Below are 25,260 nucleotides of genomic sequence, written 5' to 3' on the forward strand. Positions count from 1 at the left end.
TGCTTTCCCAGGCATGTTAGCAGGAGCTGGATTGGAAGTGGAGCAGCCAAGACTCAAACCAGTGCCATATAGGGTGCCGGCACTTAATCTGCTGTGCCACAACGCCAGCCCTGGAAAATTTTTTAAAAGATTTACTTATTTGAAAGGCAGAGAGAGAGAGAGAGAGAGAGAGAGCGCACGCTAGATCTTCCATCTGCTAGTTAACTCTGCAAATGGACCAAGCTGAAGCCAGGAGCCTGGAGTTCCAGTCAGGCCTCCCACGTGGATTGCAGGAGTCCAAGTACCTGGATCATCCTTCGCTGCCTTCCTGGGTGCATTAGCAGAGAGCTGCATCTGAAGCAGAGCAACTGAGCCTCGGACAGTGCTCTGACGTGGGATGTCGGCATCGCAGGCAGCATCTGAGCCCCGCCCCCACAGTGCTGGCCCCACACGGAAATTCTAAAACACGTACAGTATCAGAAATGCAAATTTCACTAGAGGGTCTTCCCGAATGACTGGAGGAAAGAAGGGACAGTGAACTGGAAAAGGAAGTGATAAAAATACACAATTTGAAGAACAGAAAAAAAAAAAAGTTAAAAGTAAAAGAAGAAAGAAACAGTCCCTGTGGACTTGGAAGAGTTAAAGTAATCAAATGTTTTGTCCTTGGAGTTCCAGAAAGAATGGAGCAGGAAAAAGTTATTTGAAAATCTAATGGCAAAGCCTATCCTGAACTTGGTGAGAAAACATCAACCCGTAGACCCAAGAATCTCAGCAAACCCCGAGCAAGAGAAAAGTAAAAGGAAAACCACCCTTGGGCACCTCATAGTCCAGGTACTGAAAACCAGAGACAACTTTTCTGAAGAAACTAGAGAAGAAAAGATGCATTGCATTGAGGGAAGCAATGAGAACAATGGCTCACCTCTCATTAGAAGCAACAGTAGAACTTCATTAAAGTGCTGAAAGGAAAACACCTGTCAACCCAAATTTCTCTGTGTAAATATCCTTCAGGAATAATGTGAAATAAAGACATCTGCAGATAAAAGAGGACAGAGGCTTCCTCACTATTAGACCTGCACCACAAGAAGTGCTTAAGGAAATTCTTCAGACTGAAGAAAAATCACACCAGATGGAAATTCCAATCTACTGGGGAAATTAAAGCATACTGGAAATGTTAAATAAATGCGAAAAATGTTAAATATGGGTTAATGTAAGACTATCTTTTGTATATTTCCTTAATTTCTCAAAAAGACAACTGAATATTTAAAGCGAACATTTTGACATTGCATTGTAGGGTTTATAATGTGTGAAAGTATACGTGGGACAGTGGCACACAGCGGGGCTGTCCTGAGGATGTAAGGTCAATGAGACATTGAGAAAACAGCCACATCAATGTGATCCGTCTGTTAACAGAATAAAGAAGAAAAGCCATCTGGCCATCACAATAGTTGCTAAAAGAGCATTCCGGTAAATCTTAGGAACAAAAGTAAATTCCATCAACATAATAAATAGCATCTGTGAAAGACATAAGCTTTAGGAATGAAATAGCAAAGACTTTTTCCCTAACGTTGAGAATGAGACAAGGAGGTCTGTTCCCCACTTCTATTCAGCATTGCACTGTGGGACCTTGCTGGTGTGATAAGGCAAGAAGACGAAATAGAAGATGCAAAGAGCAGAAAGGAAGAAGCATGGCCAGCGCCGCGGCTCACTAGGCTAATCCTCCGCCTTGCAGCGCTGGCACACCGGGTTCTAGTCCCAGTCGGGGCACCGATCCTGTCCCGGTTGCCCCTCTTCCAGGCCAGCTCTCTGCTGTGGCCAGGGAGTGCAGTGGAGGATGGCCCAAGTCCTTGGGCCCTGCACCCCATGGGAGACCAGGAGAAGCACCTGGCTCCTGCCATCGGATCAGCGCGGTGCGCCGGCCGCAGCGCGCTACCGCGGCGGCCATTGGAGGGTGAACCAACGGCAAAAAGGAAGACCTTTCTCTCTGTCTCTCTCACTGTCCACTCTGCCTGTAAAAAAAAAAAAAAAAGGAAGAAGCAAAGCTGTCCTCATTCTGTTGGTTCACCCCCAAATGGCCGCTACAGCTGGAACTACGCCGATCTGAAGCCAGGAGCTGGGTGCCTCCTCCTGGTCTCCCATGCAGGTGCAGGGCCCAAGCACTTGGGCCATCCTCCACTGCCTTCCCGGGCCACAGCAGAGAGCTGGACTGGAAGAGGAGCAACCAGGACAGAATCCGGCGCCCATATGGGATGCCGGCACCGCAGGTGGAGGTTTAACCACGCAAGCCATGGCACCAGCCCCTGCAGATGTCTTTCTTTAACATTATTTTTAAAAGATATTTACACATAAAAATTTGGGTTGACAGGTAAATTTAGTAGATCCACAGAACACCAGTCAGTATTATGAAAAAAAATTATTTTTATACTAACAGCAAATAATTAGAAAATGAAATTACTTTTAAATAGCAGTAGCATCAAATAACATAAAATAGTTGGGAATAACTCTAACAAAATGACCTATGTACTGAAAACTATATAACATCAGTAACTATACGTCACTGATAACAGAATACCAAAGAAAAAATTAAATGGGATCATATAACCATGATTACAGGTTGTGAAGTCTGTATTGCTAAGATGTCCATTCTCCCCATATAGATCTATGGATTCACAGTCAAAATTTAAACAGACAAGGTGATTCTAAAAGTTATATGAAAACACAAAGGACTTAGGATAACCAAAAAAAGATCTTGGAATAGAACAAACAGAAAAAAGTCACACCACAAAACTTGCTATAAAGCTACAGTAACCAAGCAAGGTGGAGTTGACAAAAGAATAGACAAACAGACCAGTGGAACTGAACAGAGAACTCAGAAATAACCCACATATACATTGCCAATTGATTTTCAATACCTTGGCAATTTAGTGGGGAAAGGAAGTTTTTTCAACAAAACTGGAAAACTAAATAAGTGTGCGAAAAAAACAAATCAATGTGCTAGATCATAGCCAATGTAAAAGCTAAAAGGCTGAAACTTTTGGGGCCAGAATTGCAGCGTAATGGGTTAAGCCACCTGTTTATGACACCAGCATCCCCTGGGGGCGTGGCAGGTCAAGTCCCAGCTTCACAGCTTCCTTTCCAGACCCCTACAACTAATGCACCTGGGAGAGCAGCAGAGGATGGACCACATGCATGGGCCCCTGTCACCCACATGGGTGATCTGGATGGAGTTCCCGGCTCCTGGCTTCCGCCTGGCCTAACCCTGGCTGTTGCAGATATCTGAGGTGTGAACCAGAAGATGGAAGTGTGTGTGTGTGTGTGTGCCATTCTGCCTTCTCAAATAAATGAATCTTTAAAAATAAATAAATGATAATTTTTTTACAAGAAAACAAAAAAATCTCAATTTGAGGGTGTGCAAAGATTTCTTTGATAAAAACATAAAATGCATTAAACATAAAAATCTGACAAACTGGACTTCAAAAGTAAAAAAGTTCTGAACATCAAAAGGCTTTAGAAAGAAAATGAAAAGCAGGGGTAGACTGTAACTAAAATACGTAAAGAACACCGACAAAGCAATAACAGAGCCACTCTCACCCCACAGAATGGCCTAAGCACTGTAGCAGACATTTCAGAGAAAAAGCAGGAACTATTAGTCATCAAGTAATGCACATTAAAACCACAGTGAGGCCTCATTGCCCTCTTTGCAATGGCTACCATGTAAAAGATAAAGGATCCCATATACCAGCCAAGAGATGGGAAAACGGGAACCCGCACACCTCGCTAGTGCAGCTTTACAGTGGCAAAACAACTCTGGGGAATTGTTTGGCAGCTTTTACTACACAATTCCATTTCTAGGTGTTTACCAAGACACAGGATATTGACAGCAGCTTCAAGCATTACAGCCCCAAACTGGAAGCAAGCCAAGTAGCCATCAGGAGGTAGCCTGTGGAGGCCAACTGTAGTGTGTCCGTTCACTGGAACCCTACTCAGCAATAGAAAGGAACAGAACTCTTTTTTAAAAGATTATTTATTTATTTGAGAAGTAGAGCTACAGAGAGAGAAGTCTCCCGTTGGCTGGTTTACTCCCCAAATAGCCGCAATGACCAGAGATGGGCTGATCCGAAGCCAGGAGCCAGGAGCTTCTTCCAGGTCTCCCAAGTGGGCACAGGGGCCCAAGCACCTGGGCCATCTTCCACTGCTTTCCCAGGCCATCAGCAGAGAGCTAGATCAGAAGTGGAACAGCCATATGGGATGCCGGGACTGCAGGCGGATGCCTAGCCCACCACACCACAGCACCGGCCCCCAGAACTCTTCATACATACAGCAGAACAGGTGGATCTTGAAAACAGTATGTTGAATAGCAACAACAACAAAAGCCAGCCAGGAAAGGAACAGGCAGAACTAATCTATGGTGACAGAACTAAGAACAGAACTTGCCCATGGAGGGAAGGGTGGTGGTGGATTTGACGGAGCAGGCAGGGCGCACAGGTGCCATGTTGACAGGGAAGGTGATTAAACACACCTATAAAAAAATTCAGCATGGGCTGGTGCCATGGTGCACTAGGTTAATCCTCCGCCAGCAGCGCCGGCATCCCATATGGGCACAGTTCTAGTCCCGGTTGCTCCTCTTCCAGTCCAGCTCTCTGCTGTGGCCTGAGAAGGCAGTGGAGGACGGCCCAAGTGCTTGGGCCCTGCACCCACGTGGGAGACCAGGAAGAAACACCTGGCTCCTGGCTTCGGATCGGCGCAGCGCCAGCCGTGGTGGCCATTTGGGGAGTGAAGCAATGGAAGGAAGACCTTTCTTTCTCTCTCTCTCTCTCTCTCTCTCTCTCTCTCTCTCTCTCACTGTCTATTACTCTACTGTCAAATAAATAAAAATTAAAAAAATAATTCAGCAGCACACTGAAGATATGTGCGTGTCACCTTTTCCTTCATTTAAAAAAACAAGTAAGGAGGAAAAAGACCACTTCTAGTCCTGATGTTCAAGCCAGGATGGAGCAACTACAGTTCACAATAACAAATCGTGTGCTGTATAATGAACCAGAGGATAGGAGCTGGTCGGCTCCAAATGCGACAGAAAGGTGGAGAGGTAGGGATGTTGGTCACCAGATTTGAACAGCTTACCCCACAGGCAGCTGCTAAAATGTTACCCTATGCCCCTCAATCGTACAAACGTTACACGTTCATCAGAAACTGCAAAAACGAAGGCGTGAGCCTTTGTCCTAGTAGTTGAGATGCTGGTTAGCATGCTCACACCCCATATTGCACATAGTGCCTGGGTCGGAGTCCCAGCTCCACCCCCAGATGCTAGCTCCTGCTAATGCACATCTTGGGAGGCAGCCGGTGATGGCTCAATCAAGTAACTGGGTTCCTGACACACTCACCTGGGAGACTTAGATTGAATTCCTGCCTCCCGAAGGGCCAGGCCATTGTGGGAATTCGGGGAATGAACCAGTGGATGGGAGTTCTATCCATCTGTCTCTTTGTGTGTGTGTGTGTGTGCCTGCATTTGTCTCAAAGAAAAATAAAGGAGGAAGGATAAAGCAAGTCATTTTTAACATTTTATAATAAATAAAAAAAGGAAAAGTCAAAATATAAACACTTCATCCTGAAAACTAATTAAATTAACAAAAATTTGGAAATCCGGTTTACCATGCAGAGTGCAAGGTTCAGTAGTCACATGTGGCCCAGGGCTGCCGTGAATGGCAGTGCAGGTGTAGACATGGTCCTTAAACCCAGGCACCAGCCTCCAACCCACAGGTCGCTAAGCTTGGAGATGATTCTGCCCGCAGAGGTCAGCACAATGCAGCAGGTCGGTGGTGGCCAGGGACACGCAGGGCCAGTGTGGAGGGGACACGCGGGCAGTGGGCAAGAGGAAGGTGGCCGTGGCAGGCGCTCTGTCCTCGGCTCCCCAGCACACACCCTGTGCTCTTTCAGAAGCGAGTTCTTTTCCTGACCAATGACTACTTCTTCACAGACATCAGCGACACACCTTTCAGGTAAGGCCCACGCTTTATTTTTCAAGGGGGAGGGGAGATAACTTTGGGGTTTTGGGGAAGGACCTGCTCCCACTGGGTTGGCAGTGTGTGGTAATCATGGAATCCCAGGTCCACATTCAGGACCCGCCTTGCCTGTGTAGCCCAGTGTGCAAGCTCTGGGTTTGAATCCCAAGGGCACCACTAACAGGAGGCATGGCCTTAGGTGCCCTATGCTCTCGCCTCACCTGGAAAGGAGGGAAATAATAGGCGCTCTTTCTGGGTGGGGCGAGGATTAAATGACATAATCCACTCAAAGGTTTTCAAGCACTGCCCCCTTGCAAGAGGAAAGAGTCGAATGGGAAGCTCTCTTAGGTTCCCTCCGACCACACAAATATTGACTAGAAGCACTACACAAATCGGAGAACGAAGGGTCCTTACTGCTGAATTACCTTGTTTCTCAGTAAAACTCTGGTCCCAGCTCACTAGAGTACCCAGGAAATTTTGTAAAATCACCAATTCCCTATCCAGACCAATTTAATCATAGTAGCTGGAGTGGAGCCCATCATTATATGTATGTATCATTATATGCATGTATTTTTAAGATTTATTTTCTTTTTTAAAATACAGAGTTACAGAGAGAGGAGAGGGGAAGGGAGGATAAGGAAGGAGAGGGGGAAAGAGAGACAGAGAGAGATCTTCCACCTGCTGGTTCACTCCCCAAATGACCACTATGGCCAGACCAGAGCTAGGAGCATAGAACTCCATCTGGGTCTTCAGTGTGGGTGGCAGGGGCCCAAGCACCCAGGCTATCCTCTCCTGCTTTTTCAGGCACATTAGCAGGAAGCTGGATCAGAAGTGGAGCAGCCGGGACTCAAACCAGTGTCCATATGGGATGCCAGCACCGCAGATGGCGGCTTAACTTGCTGTGCCAAAGCACTGGCCCCTCATCACTGTGTCTTTTAAAGCTCCCTAGGTGAGGCAACTCTGGTGCAGCAGCTGAGAACCCACTTAGGGTGCCCACATCTCATATCAGAGTGCCTGGGTTTAGGCCCCAGCTCCACGTCTGACTTGGGCTTCCTGCTAATGCACACCCCAGGAGGCAGCAGGAATGGCTCAAGCACTGGGTCCCTGCACCAGCCTGGGAGACCTGGATTGAGTACTGGGCTCCCTGCACCAGCCTGGGAGACCTGGATTGAGTTCTGGGCTCCTGACTTTGGCCTGGTGCAGCTATGGCTGTTGTGGGCATTTGGGGAGTGAAACAGCAGATGAAAGATCTCTCTGTCTCTCTGCCTTTCAAATAAAAACTTAAAATAAAGAAAAATGAGTAAACGGACAATAATGACTCTCGATGGACCAGATATTGAACCTAGGTGCCCCACTGATGTCCTGGCAGCAGAGGAGGGTGTCTCCTATTTGTGGGGTGCACCGTGAGGCACAGAGACCTCTCCGCACCTCAGCAGGTCCTTGGGAGGCTTGGGACAGGCCTTGACCAAAAGGGGAGCTGTAAGGGCTCTTCTGCTGTGGGCTTTCTGGGGAGAAAGAAGGGCTGATGGAGGTGCAGAAGTGCTGCTTGGGTTCCAGAGGGCATGGCCAGGAGGCTGGGGCAGGCCCAGGGGATGGCTGTCCACACCGCGTGGCATGGGCCCGTGAAGAGCCTCACCCTGGCTGAGGCTGGCTGGCGTTGGCCGCTGAGCATGCACTTCCCCTTCTCTCCCCAGCCTGGGAGTGGTGCTGTCCCGCGGCCACGGGGAGTACATCCTCATGGGGAACACATCCGTGGAAGAAGGTGGGTCGGCGTCAGGTGCTGATGGAAGCATGGGGGGAAATGGGTTCTCCTGGGAGGACCAGGAGACCCCTTGGGCCACCTCCGCAGTCCCAGGCTCCCAAGTGGCCTTTGGGAGCCGTGCTGCCTGGCAGGGAGGGGCCCTCACATCTGTGATGCCCAGAGCGCACAGCATCTGCCAGTCGGTCATCAAACCTGCAGGGCCCCGGGCCTGCCAAGCACGGGTAGTCCGATTTTGGGGGGTGTTGCTCAACCAGAGGGGAGGGCCCGTCCAGCAGATGCATTTCTCTGAGCGAAGCAGGATTTCCCCTGTGAGAAGACTACAGAGGGGCTGAGAGAACAGAGGCCAGGAGAGCGAGGGACCAGTGTGCATGAGCTTGCTAAGGAAGCTTAAAGCGGAAATGCATTCTCTCGGCGTTCTGGAAGCTGGAGTCTGGAGTCGGTGATGGGAAGGTGATGCTCCCCAAAGCCTCAGTGGGGGAGGGAGGCGGCTTCTCCTTGCTACTTCCAACTTCAGTGGCCCAGGCCCCCTTGTCTTGCAGCTGCTGCACTTGGGTCACTGACTCCACCTTGGGTGGTGGCTCTTTCCCTCCAGCATTTCTGTCCCATTGGACCAGGGCCTACCCTAACGACCTCCTCTTAACTGGATGACCTCTGCGATGATCCTGTTTCAAGGAAGGTCACAGTCACAGGCAGCAGGACTCAGGGCTTCTGCCTGACTATGGGGAGACACAGTTCAACTCCCAACAGGGAGTGTATGGGCAGGGAGGCCAGGAGGTGTTAGCCAGCTGTCCATCTCCATAACAACACACCTGAGAGAGAGAAGCTACCCATGAAGGAGAGAGGTTTAATTTGTCTCACATTTGGGAGACCCATAGTCCAAGGTCAGGCAGCCCCACCGATCCAGCCACCTGGTGAGGTAGAGGATGACAGGGGTGGCGCTCGTGGGGAGGAAGGGGTGTGTGACAAGGCAGGAAGTGGACAGCGTGGCTAAGCCCAAAGTGGCCTTGATACCCACTCCTCCTGCAAGAACGCTCTGGCGCGGGACCCAAGGACTTTCCCGCGGCTCCTGCAGGAGCTGCTGTACAGTGGGCACTCTAGGACGTGCCCGGGGGTGACTGAGCTCCAGCCTGGTGATGAGTGGGGCAGCTGGAGGAGGAAGAAAGGGGCCTCTGGTGTCTGTCCTGAGCCTTGCAATGGCTGGCACTTGAACATGAGCAATGGGAGGCGTGGGCCAAGACATGATCCCAGCATGCCCATCATGGGCCTGCACTGCACCCCTGCTTGGAGCCACAGCACAAGGGAACAGCCCAGCCCCGCCTTTGAGGGGCTCCAGGGCGGGCTGCAGGGCACACACTGCCCACCCTGGGGACGCGTCGCCCTGAGCCCCACCCTCTGCTTTCAGGCCTGCATGACTTGCTTCACCCGGATCTGAGCCTGGCCAGCGACTGGTAAGTAAGGCAGGCGTTGGAGCTGGCGGGGAGGAAGGCCTAGTGTCTGGAGGTAACCGCAACTCTCCTGGTTCCAGGATCTACTGCATCACCGACATCGACCCTGACCACCGGAAACTCAGCCAGCTGGAGGCCATGGTCCTCTTCCTGACGGGAAAGGACCCTGACCTGGAGTGTGAGTGCAGCCTGCCCACGCACGTGCAACCCCGGTCAGCCAAGTGTGGTCCTGGGCATCCACCTGCCTGACACCTCTGCCCCGCCCCTCGCCCAGCAGTGGGCCCCTGGGGCAAGTAGCGGACATGCTGCACCCTGAAGGCTCATCCCATCTCAAAGCCTGAGGTCTGGGAGCGTTTTCCAAGCCCAGCCTCAGCCGGCCTTAAGTTCCCGCTGCACTGGTGTAACTGGGAGATCCCCGGACGCCACGCTCAGCACGATCCTCCTTCCTCTTCTTTGCTCACTCTGTCACGTGTCACCACGTGTCGCCCCCATGAGGAGGCTCTGCCTCCCAAGCCAGGGCACGCCTCGGTTCATCCCATTATCGCTTCTGCTCTGAGCAGTCACTCGGTGCGTGCCTTGGGCTGCACACAGGAGCTGCTGCAATCCCCCAGGCAAGGCCAGCTTGGAGCTCATGCGGCTTAGAATCTGATGGAAAGACCAGCCAGTCAACAGGAAGCACACACCTGTCGGTGCACGTTGCTGCGAATCGGTGTCCTGTGTGGGCCCTGCTCTAAGCACATGGGCAAGGCAGTGTCCCTTAAGCTAAGGAGAGCCAAGAGGCACTCCCATAGCTTAATGGGAGGACAAAGGCGTCCTAGACCAGATACAGGACATGCTTGCACAGCACTGGGAGTGCACTATGTGTGCCCTTTGAGTTGGTTGAAGTCATACGGATTTCACCTAAATAAAAGCAAGTAAGTTAGAGAAAGAGAAGGAGGGGAAAGAACGCGCAGACCAAAGAACAGCTGCCCGGGGCTCTGAGGCCGGCAGCCCACGCGCGGACAAGAGGCCCGGGTGTCCTGCTGACCAGGCAGCAGCATGGCGGGCACTGAGATGGGAGAGGCAGATCCAAGTCTGATCCGACCGAGGGGTGTCAGGGTTCAGCTCTACACACGCCGCTCTGAAGGCTAAAAGAGAGGGAATGATTTCTTCAAGCTCTCACACACTTCTGTTTATTTATTTATTTATTTATTTTTTGGTTTGTTTGTGTGACACAGAGGAGCACTCCCATCTGTTTGTTCACTCTTCCAATATCCCTGGCTGAAGCGCAGAGCTGGGCACCCGATCCAGATCTCCCGCATAGGAGGCAGGAACCCCATATGTGAGCCGTCACCACTGCCTCCCAGTGTCTGCATTAGCAGGAAGCTGGAGTCGGGAGCAGAGCCGGGCGTGGGACCCGAGTGCTCTAACTGGCTGCTGAAGCACTCGGCCAAAGCCCACCCAGGCGGCGTGTTCATGAGGCACATCTCGTCCCAAACCGCCACACGGTAGGCGAGCTGCATTCAACAAGAGTGCCTGTGATCTTGCCCACAGGCGATGAGGAGCTGGTGCGGGAGGTGCTGCTGGACGCGGTGGTAACGGCCCCCATGGAAGCCTACTGGACGGCGCTGGCCCTCAACACCTCTGAGTAGGTGCCAGGAGGGGGCCGGGGTTCGGTGCAGGACAGGCAGCGGGGCCCCGCCCACCACCTGGCAGGCAGCTCAGCAGGCCACCCACATCCTCTGGCCCAAGACCAGTGAGGACACAGGGCTGGGGAAAGGAGTGACCCTCACACAGCCCCCCAGTAGAGCAGGGGCCCAACAAAGCTGCCACAGACCACAGATGGCTGCTGCCTTCTCCCTGCTTTGAAAAAACACCAAGGTGAGTCAAGTCCCTACCCCAGGGTAGCCCTGTTCTAAGGCCCCTTCCCGGGGTTGGGCTCCAGCCAGGACAGCCCATGAACCAAAGTGTCCTAGCGAGAGTTCATATAGGGCGGTGTCTTGGTTCCAGCAGGTAAGGTGGCAACAACAACACAGTGTCCCTCGGTGTTTCCTGGTCCTTTAGCTCTCCTGGCCCCTTTGCTGGCCTTGACCTGGTGCTGTCATCTAAAGATGGGCAGCATGTGACTGTGGGTGTGTGTGCGCCTGCGCGAGTGCTGACGTTAGTGAGGGTAAGAGTACGGAGCGCCACACTTGACTTCTGAATAGGAAGATTCAACAAACCTCCCCTAGACATCTGTAAATGAGTTGATGAGTGCTATGCTACTAAGATACCAACAGGGCTTTCTAGGAACAATCTCCTATCTAAACAGCAAGCTGTGGAGTGCCGTGCAAGGTACGGTGTCGTTTCTGGAAAGCGAGGACAGGAGAGAGTGCATATCTGGGAGGGGGTGTCGGTGTGTGGAAGGGCACTTGGGGAAAGCTCTCCTCCGTTGTTTCCAGTGAGAAAGAAGGGTAAGTGTGACAGGGATGGGAGGGACACTTTTCACTCTACAACTCTTTGGGACAATTTTGAATCACATACGCATGTGGCCTATTCAAAACTAAAAAGACAGAAAAAAGGCACAGTGGACCAGGCACTTGGTGGGCATTCACCACTCTGGCTCTCACAACAGCCTACACTGTCTGTGCCACCATTGTCCCCACCAAAGGGCAGTCCAGGTCCGGCCTCCAGATGCTCAGCCCTGCCTGTCCTGCCTGCCACCGAGAGCAGTGGTGCCAGGTTTGAAGAGAAGGGGCACAGATCTTCCCAGCTTCTGAGATTAGCCATGGACGTTTTGTAGTGTTGAGAAACATTGAGCAGCAAACATTTATTTTTTAAAAAATTATTTATTTGAAAGTTAGAGTTACAGAGAAAGGAGAGACAGAGAGATTTTCCATCTGCTGGTTCACTCCCCAGGTGGCCTCAATGGCCAGGGATGGGCCAGCCTGAAGTCAGGAGCCAGGAGCTTCTTCCAGGTCTCTCGCATGGGTAGTAGGGGCCCAATCATTTGGGCCATCTTCTGCTGCCTTCCCAGTCCATTAGCAGAGAGCTGGATTGGAAGTGGAGCAGCCAGGAGTTGAACTGGCGCCCATATGGGATGCCAGCATTGCAGGCAGCAGCTTTACCAACTAAGCCACAATGCACCCCTCCCACCTCCACCCTCACCCAGCAAACATTTCTTAACCAGGATTGTGCATGAGAAAAGATGACCTGGGGACTTTAGCTAAAGAGAAAAGTTAGAGACCCATGCACAAAAGGCATATGAACAAATATTCGTCTCTATTCATGTCTTTAAAGACCATTGACCTAAGCCTGAAAGTCAAGATTATCTTTTTTAATTAACTTATTTATTTGAAACGTGGAGTTACAGAGAGTGCAAGGCAGAGGCAGAGGCTGGGCTGTTCCTCCGGGTGTCCCACGTGGATGTAGGGACTCAAGCACCTGGGCCATCCTCTGCTGCTTTTCCCAGGAGCATCAGCAGGTAACTGGATCAGAAGTGGAGCAGCAGGGACTCCAGTCAGCGCCCATCTGGGATGCCAGCACTGCAGGCGGAGGCTTAACCTGCTGCGCCACAGCGCCGGCCCTGAAAGCCAAGCTCTTCATGAGGCTAGAGGCCCTCCCACTAAAGACAGCAGCCAGCCAAACATGCTTACTTCCCTGCTGGTATTTAACAAGACCGCAAGGCAAGAAAGCACTTTAAGGCGATGAGAGTTGGAAAGAAAGAAGTAAAATTCTCTCTATTTAAAGAAGATAGGGAGTGCGGGTATTTAGGCTGCCAGTTAAGACACCTGTGCCCTACATCAGAGCACCTGGGTGCATTCCCAGCTTTAACCCCTGACTGACTTCAGCTTCCGGCTAATGCAGCCACTTGGAGGCAGAAATGATGGTTCAAGGGGTTGGATTCCTGCCACCCATGGAGGAGACCTGGCTTGTGTTCCTGGTGCTGAAATTGGGGCTGGCCCTGTCCCAGTTGTTACAAGCATTTAAGGGTGAACAGGAAGGTGGGAGATCTCTCTTCCCCTCTGTGTGTGTCTGTCTCTGTCTCTCAAAAAATAAAAAAAGATGATATGATTATTCACGTAGAAGCTCCCAAAGAATGAATAGGAAACCCATTATAGACAATAAAGAGAATTTAGTAAAGTAACAGCTTATAGAATCAATATCAAATATTAATAGGCTTTATCAACACAAAAACTGAATAGAAGATATAATAAGAGAAGGGGTATTTAGAAGGGCAAGAAAAAGTTTAATAAACCTCTAAGACTGAGAACATATGAAGCATGAAATTATGAGAACTTTCCAGAAGCCTATATAAGGAAAATTATGAAACACTCCTGAGAGATGCAAAAGCAGACTTGCACACATGGAAAGATACCCAGCGTTTTCGGATAGTAGGAGTCAACATCATAAAGATGTTAATCCTCCCTAACTTATTTTCCAGATTTAATGCAATCCCAATTAAAATGTCATCAGTACTTTCTGCACTCAGATAAAATGATTTAAAATCTCATTTGGAAGAACAAGCAAGAAAAGGCAAACCTTTCTGAACAAGAAAAGTGGTGAATGATGGCAGGATCTGCCAAGATATGAGCACCTCTTACAAAACCCCAGCAATTAATTTATGAAGTTGTGATATTGGCATATGAAAACGCAGGCAGACTAGGGGCGTGGAATAGGGAATCCAGAAATTCATCTAGACGCAGCCAAGAATTTAGTATATGACAAAGGCATCTTGTCTAGTCAGTGCGAGAAAGATAAACTTTTAGTACTGGCTCGAGGGCCATATGGAGAATGATAAAATTGTGTTCTTTTCACACCATGCACCTGGATAAAGTCCAAATGACTCAGAGATTTAAATTTAAGAAATGAAACCACATGAGTACTAAAAGAAACCGTGAGCCAATTGCTCTAGAATCTGGTAGTGGGAAAACCATCCCCAACAATGACTCAAAATTCGGAAGCAATAAAGGAATGACTGATAAACTTCAACAGCAGACAAACATGTACATGGCAAAAATAAAAGCATGAGCAGGATACAAAGAAAAACAAGCTGGCAAAATGTACCTTACGAAACAGAAGAAAGGGTACCATTTCTATCACATATCCATGAAGAAGAAAGGGCTTCAGAAATTAAAATGCAAAAGGCCAAGCATTTTATAGGAAAAGCGGTCGGGAGATGCGCACAGCTTACAGGAATAGCATACAAAAAGCCTTCATGTAGATGAATATGCTCAACCCAGCTCATCATAACCGAAATGCACAGTAACAGTGTACAAGATGTGCCTCCCGCCTCTCAGAGTGGCCAGTGTGCCCCTGGCGCTGTTGATCCACCAGGCTCTGGGGCGTCAAGTGTTCCTGCAGATTGCCAGTAGGGACGAGAAGCGAGGCACACACCACTCGGGGGGACGTGGCGATATCACCCAATTATTCCCACCTGGCCCGGCGTCACTTCTAGAAACTCATCCCAAAGATACACTGGCAAAAATAGAAAAGGACATGGGCCGGCAGGGTTAAAAAAAAAAAAAAAAAGGCAGAGACCAACACCTGAGCTATTCATTGCAGCACTGTTTGTTACAGTACAATATTGAGGACAGCCTAAATGTTCTTCAGTAGGAACTTGGTAAAATAAATCACCGTGGAAATGAGAACTATCTCTACCTGAGGGCACTTCCGAAAAGTCATGGAAAAATCAAATTAAAAGATAAAGTTTAAAAGGTTTATTTATTTATTCATTTGAAAGGCAGAGGTACAGGCAGGGGATGGGGGAGAGAGAGAGAATCTTCCATCCACTGGTTCACTCCCCAAATGGCTACAACGGCCTGGGCTGGTCCAGACCGAAGCCAGGGGCCAGGAGCTTCTGGGTTTCCCATGTGGGTGCAGGGGCCCAAGCACTGGGGCCATCTTCCACTGCTTTTCCAGGCACATCAGCTGAGAGCCGGGACCAGAACACCTGCCCACATGGGATGCCAGCATCCCATGTGGCAGCTTCACCCACTGCACAGCAACACCAGCCCCATTCGTGTATTTTTAATCAAAAGAAGGTTACCTGCAGGAAGGCTGAAGAAACGGGGCTGTGAATCGACAGATGATCGTGCCTCAAAATGCTTTATTTTTCATACTGACTTTAAAACCATGTACATGTTTCATATAATTATATGACCAGGGGCCAGCGCTGTGGCGTATTGGGTAAAGCCACCACCTGCAGTGCCAGCATCCTCTTCGGGCACTGGTTCAAGTCCTGGCTGCTCCCTTTCCGATCCAGCTCTCTGCTGTGACCTGGGAAAGCAGTGGAAGATGGTCCAAGTCCTAGGGCCCCTGCACTGCTTGGGAGAGGTGGGGGAAGCTCCTGGCTCCTGGCTTTGGATCAGTGCAGCTCTGGCCATTGTAGCCATCTGGGGAGTTAACCAGTGGATGGAAGACCTCTCTCTTTCTCTCTGTCTCTCTCTCTCCCTCTGCCTCTCTGTAACTCTGCTTTTCAAATAAAATAAATAAATCTTTTTTAAAAAGTATGTGACCAAATTAAAATTTAAAAAGTAATCTCTAAAAAATTTGAAAGCAAATGAAACAAAGGAGCCCAGCCATGTCAAGTTCATGAAATAATCATGCATGGGGAAAACTCTCAAGGGCTTCATAACGGTGAAACGGGTGAAGCGGTCAATCGGTAAAAACCTTAAACTGCTCGGCACTCACACTGCTGGAGGAATGCTGGCATTGCCAAATAGTATTAGTTGCAAATAGTATTAGTTTTTTTTAAAGATTTATTTATTTATTTGAAAGGCAGAATTACAGAGAAGCAGAGGGGGAGAGAAGGGGGGCGGTCTTCCATCCACTGGTTCACTCCCCTAGTGGCTGCAACAGCTGGAGCTGCGCCAATCCAAAGCCAGGAGCCAGGAGCCTCCTCTGGGTCTCCCATGTGGGTGCAGGGGCCCAAGGACTTGAGCCATCTTCTACTGCTTTCCCAGGCCATAGCAGAGAGCTGGATCAGAAGTGGAGCAGCCAGGACTCGAACCAGCACCCATATGGGAAGCCGGCACTGCAGGGAGTGGCTTTACCCACTATGCCACAGCACTGGCCCCGCAAATAGTATTAAGTTAATGTCCTTGGGAACCAAGTATTATGCTAATGTCCTTGAGAACCAAAAGAGCTTTGAGAACCAAAAGAGCTTCTCCTTTGAGATGCAAATTTTAAAAAATTTGCAGGTACCAAGGCCCCACTTGGTGGGTGTCCCAGTGAGTTCGCCACTGGGCGCAGGTGGCTGTGGTGTTTAAGTTCCACAGGGTTCCAAGGCACAACCTGTAAGAGCCCCTCTCAGTAATCCTGGGGTCCGAGTCGATGTCCGCCCGAGGCTCCAGCCCCTGTCCTCAGTGACTTTCCATACTACGGGCCGCGTGTCTCCATGCCATTCCAGGTTCTATCCAAGGATACAGCCTGGGGCAGTGCCCAGCAAGCACAGCCCAGCAGCCTCACCTGTGAGTCTGGGCAAAGGGGCTGCCTGCCTTGGACATGTCCCCGAGCCCTCGGGCCTGGCATTGCACAAAACTAGCCACCAGCAACCGAGAACCAGGACAAAGGCAGCAGCACCTGCTGCCCAGGCCCTGTTTTGCGCTCCTGTCCAGTGTCCTTTGTCACCGTCCAGTGTCCTTGCAGGCTGAGAGGAAAACCAGTCACACTCTGGCCAGCAGTGGACTCTGCTTTTCAGGTCGATGGCAAGCTGGTGAAGTCCCCCTGAACTTCTCTTGGGGGCCGAGGTCAGTGCCTGCTCCTCCCACCCTCGCGTTGCCATTAGAAGGGAAAGTGTGGAACGCTTTCAAACCCACCCTGGCCGTAAGGTGTCATTCCGCAGACCCCAGGACAAAATCTCCCTGCTCGAGTTTCCAGCTTCCAGACCCTACTCCCCCAAACCCAGGGGCTCACAGTGGAAGCTCAGTGTGACACAGAAGAGAGGCAGGGACCCCGGGGGCCACTTAATGAACAGAGCCACTTCCTGGAAGCAGGGTGGGGGTCTGCGGCAAGCTGGGACGCTGGCAGTGGATGGGGACAGAGGGCACGTACCTGGCACTGCCTGAGAACTCAGCGGTCTTGGAAAGTGTCCTCAGAGCCAGGCTGGGTGCAGCTGGGAGAGATGGCAATGCAGGGGCCACCTGGTCATGGCTCCGCTTTGTCTGTCCCACAGCGAGTCGGAGCCGGAGGTGGACATGGCCTTCCTGGGCACCAGGGCCGGCCTCCTTAGGGGCAGCTTGTTCGTGGGCTCCGAGAAAGTCTCTGACAGGTGAGTCCTGCAGGGGCCCTGGGGAGTTGCATTCCTGCTCTTGGGTTTCCGTGGCACTGGGCAGACAGAGGCTGGCGAGGGAGGCCGGGAAGCTGGAGTTTACAGATGGGTATGAAAAGTAACCCTTTCCACCCAGGCTCAGATGTGTCCACCCGGGGGTGTCCCTGGGGGGGGGGGAATTCAGGTCTGGGAAGGCAATGACCATGACCTTGAAGTTAGGAGGGTTGACGGGATTCCTTCCTGCAGAAGGGGTAGTGGGACTGTTTTCTTCCCTGGTGCTGAGCCTCCTGTCCCAGCCCTGAGGGGAGAGGCCCTCCTCCTGTGCCCTCTACCCAGGAGATGCCCTCTGGGCTGCGTTGGGACAAGCCTGCCCCTGCCGTGTGTGGGAGATTTGTAATTCCCGCTCCGGTCAGAGAGGGTGCCAGCTGCAACCCACTGTAGGGTGCAGAGGGCTTAGGACTCCTAGCCAACAGCTCTCACCTGGGGGATATTTTGATATTTCGGGCTGCTACTGGGCAAGGGGGAAGCGAGGGAGGAAGGGTGCAGCTGACCTCTCACGGGTAGAAGCCAGAGATACCGTTCAATACCCTGCGGTCCCGAGGGAAGCCCCTGCCACAACAGGCACGCCCCACCTGGTACCAGTGCCGACCCCGAGAAACCCTGCCCCAAGCAGAAGCTGGCTTAGCCCCAGCCAGGGTGCCCAGCAGGTGGGAGCCCAGAGGAGGGTGTGGGCGCGGGGCTGGGGGCGCAGCGCCACCTGCCGCTCTGCAGACCTGGGGGCTCAAGCCCCTAGGCACCTGGACAGCAGCTGAGGGGCTGCTGACCCAACGGGACCCCCACCCACTTGCTGCTCCTCTCGCTGCATCTCAGCATGCCCAGGCCCAGAGCACTGACTTTGAGCTTCTTCCAGGACTCCGAACAATCCACACTCGCTAAGCAAAGCTGAAGCTTTCTAGGAAAAGAGATGCCGTGGCTGTTCCCTCTCCCTCCTTCCTTCCCCTTCCCCATCTCCTCCTCCTGGGCAGAGACAGCAGCTATCTGCGACCCCACATCTATTCCTGATACTGCGCCCCACCCCCAGCCTCTCTAAAGGGCTTCTCAGAACGGAGGGTGGAGACCTCAACACGCTCCCCAAGGGGATGGGCACACACAATGTACACTGTGCAGTCCCAAGGGCACCCTTCCCCCGCACATGATGTGAAAGGCAGCCCAGCAACTGAATGGGCTCAAACGCCCATCCCAAGCCCCTCTTGCTGGATTGTCCACCACCATCCCTCCCTGCTAGCTGCTCCCAGGCCCACACTGTCCTCTGCAGGCTGCTGTGTGCTCAGGGACACAAGGCAGTAACTAGTGAGGTCCAGCTGCTCAGCAAAAGGACAGCCGGTACCTTCTGAAACCTCGGAAGCTGTTTGGGGGAGTTTACGCCCCTCTGTTAGTGCAGTGATGCGGCTGACAGTTTTCTCACTCAGACACACAAGGAACCAGACAACAGGAAATTAAGATGGGGCTGGCATCATGATGCTGTGAGTTAAATTGCCGTCTGCGACACGGGCATCCCACATGAGGACCCATTCGAGTCCCAGCTGCCCCGCTTCCAGTCCAGCTCCCTGCTAATGCACCTGGGAAAGCAGCAGAAGATGGTCCAAGTGCTTGGGCCCCTGCACCCATGTGGGAGACCCAGATGGAGTTTCTGGCTCCTGGCTTCCGCCTAGCCCAATCTTAGCAGTTTTGGACATTTGGGGAGTGAACCAGCAGGTGGAAGATTCTCTCTCTCTCTCTCTCTCTCTCTTTCTCTCTCTCTCTCCCTCCCTCTCTTTCTCACTCTGCCTTTCAAATAAATAAAATAAATGTTAAGATTATTTTTAAACAGAGGAATTAGGCTACTTGCAAAAGAAACAAACTCTGCAGGCAGAGCCTGACATAAAACCAGAAAATACCCCCTCCTGATACAGACCCTATCCCTCTTCGAGCTGCTACTGTGTCGCTAGACCCAGCATCACTTTGATTCCTGAAAAAGCAGGAAGTGCCAGGACACTGTGTGGCAGAACCCCGTTAGCAGCTAAATTCTCCATCCATCCGTCTGCCCCTCTCTTGGCTCAGCCAAGACAGCCTTATAGGGGACGGGGTGAACGTGAGAAGACTTCAAAAAGCTCATTAGAAATGGAATAAAAAACAAATTTATTTTGAAAAGAGGTTGGATTTATTTATTTATTTATTTGAAAGGTAGAGCTACAGAGAAAGGGGGAGAGAGAGAGAGAGAGGAGTGAGAGAGAGAGAAGGGGAGTGAGAGAGAGAGAGAGGGAGAGGGAGAGGGAGAGAGATTTTCTATCTACAGTTCACTCCGCAAATGGCTGCAACAGCCAGGGCTATGCCGGGCCACAACCAGGAGCCTGGAACTCTATCGGGGTCTCCCACTTGGGCCATCTTCTGCTGCATTCCCAGCTGCATTAGCAGGGAGCCGGATTGGAAGCGAAGCAGCCGGGACTCAAATAGGGGCTCATGTGAGATGCCATTGTGCCACAATACCAGCCCCTGAAAAAAAACTGGATTCCATGCATATGAGGGGGTCTCTGAAAAGTTCCCAGAAAATATGCATTATGAGATCACTTTGGGTTTCAAAACGTTGCACCAGAGTGAAATTTTAATCCCATCTCCATGAGCACTGTGAGGTCGCCTCTTATGTCCCCCATTCAGAGGAGCCCCAAATCTTCCTTCTGCAGGAAGTTCCTGACGCCAGAGGACGAGGCCAGCGTGTTCACCATGGACCACTTCCCGCTGTGGTACCGCCAGGCCTCCGAGCGGCCTCCCGGCAGCTTTGTCTTCAACCTGCACTGGGCACAGGGACCAGGTAATGCTCACTCCCACACTGCGGTGAGACACCCTCCTCCTCCTCCTCCTCCACTCCTCCTCCTCCTCGTCCTGGGAGAACCCAGACCCAGGCTCCCCCTGCCAGCTCTCGTGACACACATTAGGGCCAGGAGGGCACGCCTGCGAGTCTCACCACACCTGCCTACACGCATGCCTGGGTGCCTACGCTGAACGCAGGGCTGATCACTTCACTCCCCAGCCCCCGTGGATAAAGGAGAGTCTCCCCGGACATTGAGAGAGCTGGATCTGAGCCCAGATCCCAAATATAAGATCTGGAGGTTGATGGCTAAGGCTCTTGCTCGTCTGAAAGTCTAAGTGTCTTTGCCAGTTCCATGAATGGCTCAGAGGACAGGAACAGACTGGCTGGGGGCTGCGCCATTTGTCAAGGCCACAGGATCACCGAAGCTCTTCCCAGGCTGAACAGCAGCGACCTGGCCGCTGTGCCCTTGAGCTTGCCCGGAACCGCACCCGGAGCTTCCAGCCTGGGGGAAAGCAAGACCTGGCTCTGGCGGGCAGGCAGCAGCCAGGGCAAGGCCTTCAGGCCTCCAGCCGATTCCTGCAAGGCCGAAACCCGGAGGATTCTCAGGACCGCAGGCACCCAAGTCCCAGTCCCCCAGCTCTGAAAAATGGCCCAAAGATGAAAAGTTAGGTGACTTTAACCAGCACCCAGAACAATCACCAAATGAGTTTACACGCAAAGAGACTGTGGCCTGAGGGACTGAGGGGCGGGTCCAGGGGCCAAGAGTGGGTGGCTGAGCAGGCTCCCCAGCAGGCTCCTGGGGGCTCCCCCTGGGGGGCAGCTCATAGGAAAGGCAGCCCATCTCACACCCGGTCCCTCCACCAGGCACCGGAACTAACAGTCCGCACAGCACTCATTCAACCTGCACAGCCTGGTTAGGTTAGTGTGGTCACTGCCCTTGGCCTCACACATGGCTCAGGGAGGTTCCGTGACTTGCCCAGGACACACAGCAAGGGAGTCGCACAGCCAGGCAAGAGCCAAGGTCGGCCCCGCCCACTGGACACAAGCTGGACACAAAGCAGAAGGGGGAGCGGAGGGAGATGTGTTTATATCCAAGGCAAGCCCGCGAGGCTGGGAGCCTCGGAGCCAGGGGAGAGGGCCGCTTCTCCCACTGCCCACTTCTGACCCCACAGCAGACAGAGGCAGCCTTCTCCCCTGCCCCTACCAGCCCCTGCAGCCCCTGGGAGGGGCACCCACAGGCTCCTGGCTAGGTTCTCCCTGCCTGCATTGTCACCGGGACTCTGCTTGCTGGCTTCCGGGTTGCAGGGGGAGACTTGATGTCTCGGTGAGAGAGGACGGTGGGTGGGCAAGGAACTGAAGCTGGCCACCCACAGGAGGCTGCCGGGGAGAGAGCAGGCGCTCCCTTGCACGGCCTGCCTTGCTCTCCTTCTCAGCTCATGCACAAGCTGGGAGGCACATGGATGCCTGTGTTCTCCCATGCAGCCCAAACGAGAACAGCATCTGCATTGCAGCGGGGGCCAGCCCTGAGCAGGCTGAGGGGAAGGGGAGACGCAGGCTACAGAGTCAATGGAGGCCCCATGGCTCCCAGGGGGCGCTGTGCCCTTGGCTGGGGCCAGCAGGCTGAGTTCTGCCTGCACAGAGCTATTTGTTACCACCAGCACCCTAGAGACCAGCCGAGGCGTGGCAGTGTCTCGCCAATGTCCGGGAGGCTCAGGGCAGTTGCTCCCCCTCTCCTACAACTTCTTCCTGGCCACTGCCTGAGCCCTACCCCTCCAGCACTCAGAACCCTGCTCGTGCCCCAAGGGTACCGGGCCAGGGAGCTGCTGTGACGCAGGCCCTCGAATTCCAGATGTCCCTGGAGACTCTGTGATTCGGGTCTCCACGCCCTCACCTGAGTGTTTGCTGGGAGCCTGTGCTGGCCACCGCACACATGCAATGAGAGATCTGTCTCGGGAAGCAGGCTGCAGAGACCAGCAGTACGGCAGGCCGTCAGCCACTTTAGTATCTTCTAGATGTTTCTAGAACGGAGGTGAGGAAGTGGACTTTGACTTCATTGTGGCAGATTCCAGAATCAAGGACATCTTGGGTATTGCAGGTTCCTAGAATCAGAGTGTAACTTTAGATTTCTGTGAGATGGTTGATGACAGCGAAGTGCGGAGGGTAAACCAGGCAACAGAATGAATTTGAAACAGCAGAGCTTCAGCCCGTTGCAGCGATGCCCTGGCAGCAATGCCCTCCACAGGTGATTCCGAGGGTCGTTTGTCTCCCGTGGCACCGGAACACGACAGGCCAGCAGCGAGGGAGGCTGCGTGACATCCAGGCAAGGGCGCTTCCACAACTGCTCCGGAGCTGGGCGGTGAAAACTGCGCACCGGGGCAGGGAGCAGCCCACCCACCCCAGCTCCCTGGAGCTCTGGCTACCTTTCTTCCCATGGAGGCCTGGTGCTTCCAAAAGAAGGGGGAAGACGGGGACTTCTGTGCCACTCGTGCGCCGCATCTAGCCTGACTGCGGGTGTCACCACTGCCTTACTAAGGACACAAGGGTCACCCACCACCCAGTCCTGGAATGAAGCAGGCCCCTCCGCTCCACAGCACCCTGTGGTGCGGCACAAGTCACCTGTCCTAGGAGGGGACAGCCCCCCAGAGCCCCTGAGCTGTGCTAGCTGGAGCTCAGGTGAGGCGGCAGTGGGCGGACAGGTGTGCCGCCCTGAGACAAGATGAAAGTCACGGGGTCATGTCGGCGCTGGCAGTGCGGCGTCGTTCAGGCGCTCGGGACCGCGTGTCACTCAGATGAGCAGTGTCTGATGCTAGGAGGCACCATCAAAGACTGGCGCTGGCAGTGACCCCTCCTCCAGCAGCAAGGTCCCCGCACAGGCCCTTCCCCCTCCCCCACCTGCTTGTGTTAGTCCAGCCAGGCCTGAGGCTGGAACCTGTGTCTTGTCTTCCACAAGGGGGCCAGGGCTCAGTCGCTGCTCTGCCCCCAGGTGCTCAGAAGGTGACCGCGTGATTTTTGCCTCCCCAGAAAGCCAGGGGGAGCCGCTGGCGGTGACGGCGAGCACAGCTGTGGTGGTGACAGTGGACAAGAAGACGGCTGTGGCTGCAGGTAGGATGTGCTGCCCACTGCGGCCAGTGTGCATGGATAAGGCCCCTTGGAGATGCAGGAGGCCCCACGTGGGGCCTGCCAGGGCCACTGTCCTGCGGCTGCCCTTGACCTTCCACGTGGAGTGTGGGCATGAGGGAAAGGGGGCTCTTCTGAGCCACTTTGTTTATAAAAACCTAAAGGGGCTCAACAAGTGAGAACAATGACAGCCAGAGAGGTTGAGAGACCTGCGCAAGGTCACCCAGGACAGAGACTGCAGCCCAGACCCCTCTCCCCACCCCCCTTCTGTTGCCTCGGGCTCCAGGACCCACTCACGAGACAAGGGGCTTGTGACTCAGTCCCTAAAGTGGGCATTCCGTATGTGAGCTCAGCACGTGCCAGGCACCGTGGGAACCGCCTCCCACGCCCTTTCCCGTGCAGTCCTCGGGGTGCTCTACAGAAGGCGATGGGGGGCTTCGCCTTACATGAGGAAGCTGAGGCACAGAAGAGATATATGCCCAAAGTCCAGCTAGTGATTACCGGAGCCAGGCTGTGGCCTCAGCCCGCCCCCCAGGGCCAGCGTTCTCCACGCTGGGATGCCGGCACCCCATGACGCCCACAGGTGTCCCCGGATGTGGCAGTTTCTCGGGGCCTCAAACATCCTTGGTGGTCCTCCTGACCTGGCTTCAGCATCTCTGTCCTGACCCCAGCTCAGTTCTACAAAGTGGCGCCATCCGGTGGCCATTCCCACGGCTGATCAGGGCTGCTCAACCCTCCCTATCAGGCACCTGTTTTGTTAGCCTGGGGTCTGGCCAGGTGCAAGGAATTCTGGGGGGAGGGGCAGGGTCTGTGTGCTCCCCACCCCCGCCCCAGGCTGAGGTCAGGACAGAAGAGTGGAAAGAGTGGGTGGGGAAAAAAGAAAAAAAAAAAAAGAGTGGGTGGGGCTCTGTCTCCCAGCCTGAGAGGGTAAAAGGACCACCCTGGGTGGAGGTCCCAGGCTGCTCTCACCCTGTGATTAGAGGAGGAGAGAGAACAGCACCATCTAACGTTGGGTTCAGTGGGAAGCAGGTGCGCCTCTGGGGGTCTGCGGGATGCAGGCTGTGGCATTGAGAAGGCATCTACCCCCTTGCTTCCCAAGGTTGGTCTCCCGAGCCTGTGCCCGCCCTGCGACCCATGTGGCGGCCTCTCAAGGAGAAGGGAGGAGGGGTCAAGCTGCTGGCTGTGCATTCCTGCGCTCCCCAATTATTTGATAACATTTTAAACTCCGAGCAGAATTAGAACAGGAGGGGTTGCCATAGAAACCGTGTCCCAGTGCCGTGGGTTTAACTCGCTGCAGACAGTTGCTCTTATGCTCTAGGGTGCATGGATGTGACAAGAAAAGGATGAGATGCTAGAGACCTGAGACTTCAATTTTTTTTTTTTTTTTTGTCTTCCTTTGTAATTTCCTCTCCCTGGCTTCTGGCTCCGCCTCTCTGCTCCTGGGGCCTGCTGGGGCCTGCAGCTCAAAGAGGAGGTGGTGGTCTGTTTCCCTGCAGGGAGGCTGGGGACCCAGTGTGGTGGGGGCTGCATTTGTGTGACGTTTGTGACTGAGCAAGGGAAGAAGGGAGGAGAACGGCCCCCAGGGCGGCGGCTTGCAGTGTGTGACCTCGCTCCGGGTCGCGCAGCGCACACATGGATGGGGAGCGATCCTGTTCATCTCCAAGGAGGTGATTTTTCAAGGGCTTATGCAAAACTTGCACAACTCAAACGTCTGATCGGGATCTGCTGTCAGGGCCTTGCGGAGGATCAGGCGGAGCAGTGGGCAGTGGCCTCCCAGGCGCGGGGCCTTCAGTGCCCCCACACCACACGCTCCTGCCCACGGCCAGGCCCAGAGCCCTGCCCACTGTCTGGGGCAAGTGGTGTGTGGGTTCCTTTCCTTAGGG

The 25,260-nt window shown here is 53.1% G+C and overlaps 1 protein-coding gene across 1 annotated transcript in view; it reads left to right on the forward strand.

Moving 5' to 3' along the window:
• CACNA2D4 (calcium voltage-gated channel auxiliary subunit alpha2delta 4) overlaps positions 1-25,260 on the forward strand; it is a 100,702-nt gene that overhangs the window by 30,937 nt on the left and 44,505 nt on the right. Inside the window, exons 19-26 of the mRNA XM_062195194.1 lie at positions 5,911-5,972; positions 7,670-7,737; positions 9,140-9,185; positions 9,263-9,360; positions 10,716-10,809; positions 17,317-17,412; positions 20,133-20,260; positions 23,282-23,362. Coding sequence (XP_062051178.1) covers positions 5,911-5,972; positions 7,670-7,737; positions 9,140-9,185; positions 9,263-9,360; positions 10,716-10,809; positions 17,317-17,412; positions 20,133-20,260; positions 23,282-23,362 — 673 coding nt within the window. The remainder of the gene's footprint in view (positions 1-5,910; positions 5,973-7,669; positions 7,738-9,139; positions 9,186-9,262; positions 9,361-10,715; positions 10,810-17,316; positions 17,413-20,132; positions 20,261-23,281; positions 23,363-25,260) is intronic.

The sequence above is a fragment of the Lepus europaeus genome, chromosome 6 (genome assembly GCF_033115175.1).
Source record: "Lepus europaeus isolate LE1 chromosome 6, mLepTim1.pri, whole genome shotgun sequence".
NCBI lineage: Eukaryota > Metazoa > Chordata > Mammalia > Lagomorpha > Leporidae > Lepus > Lepus europaeus.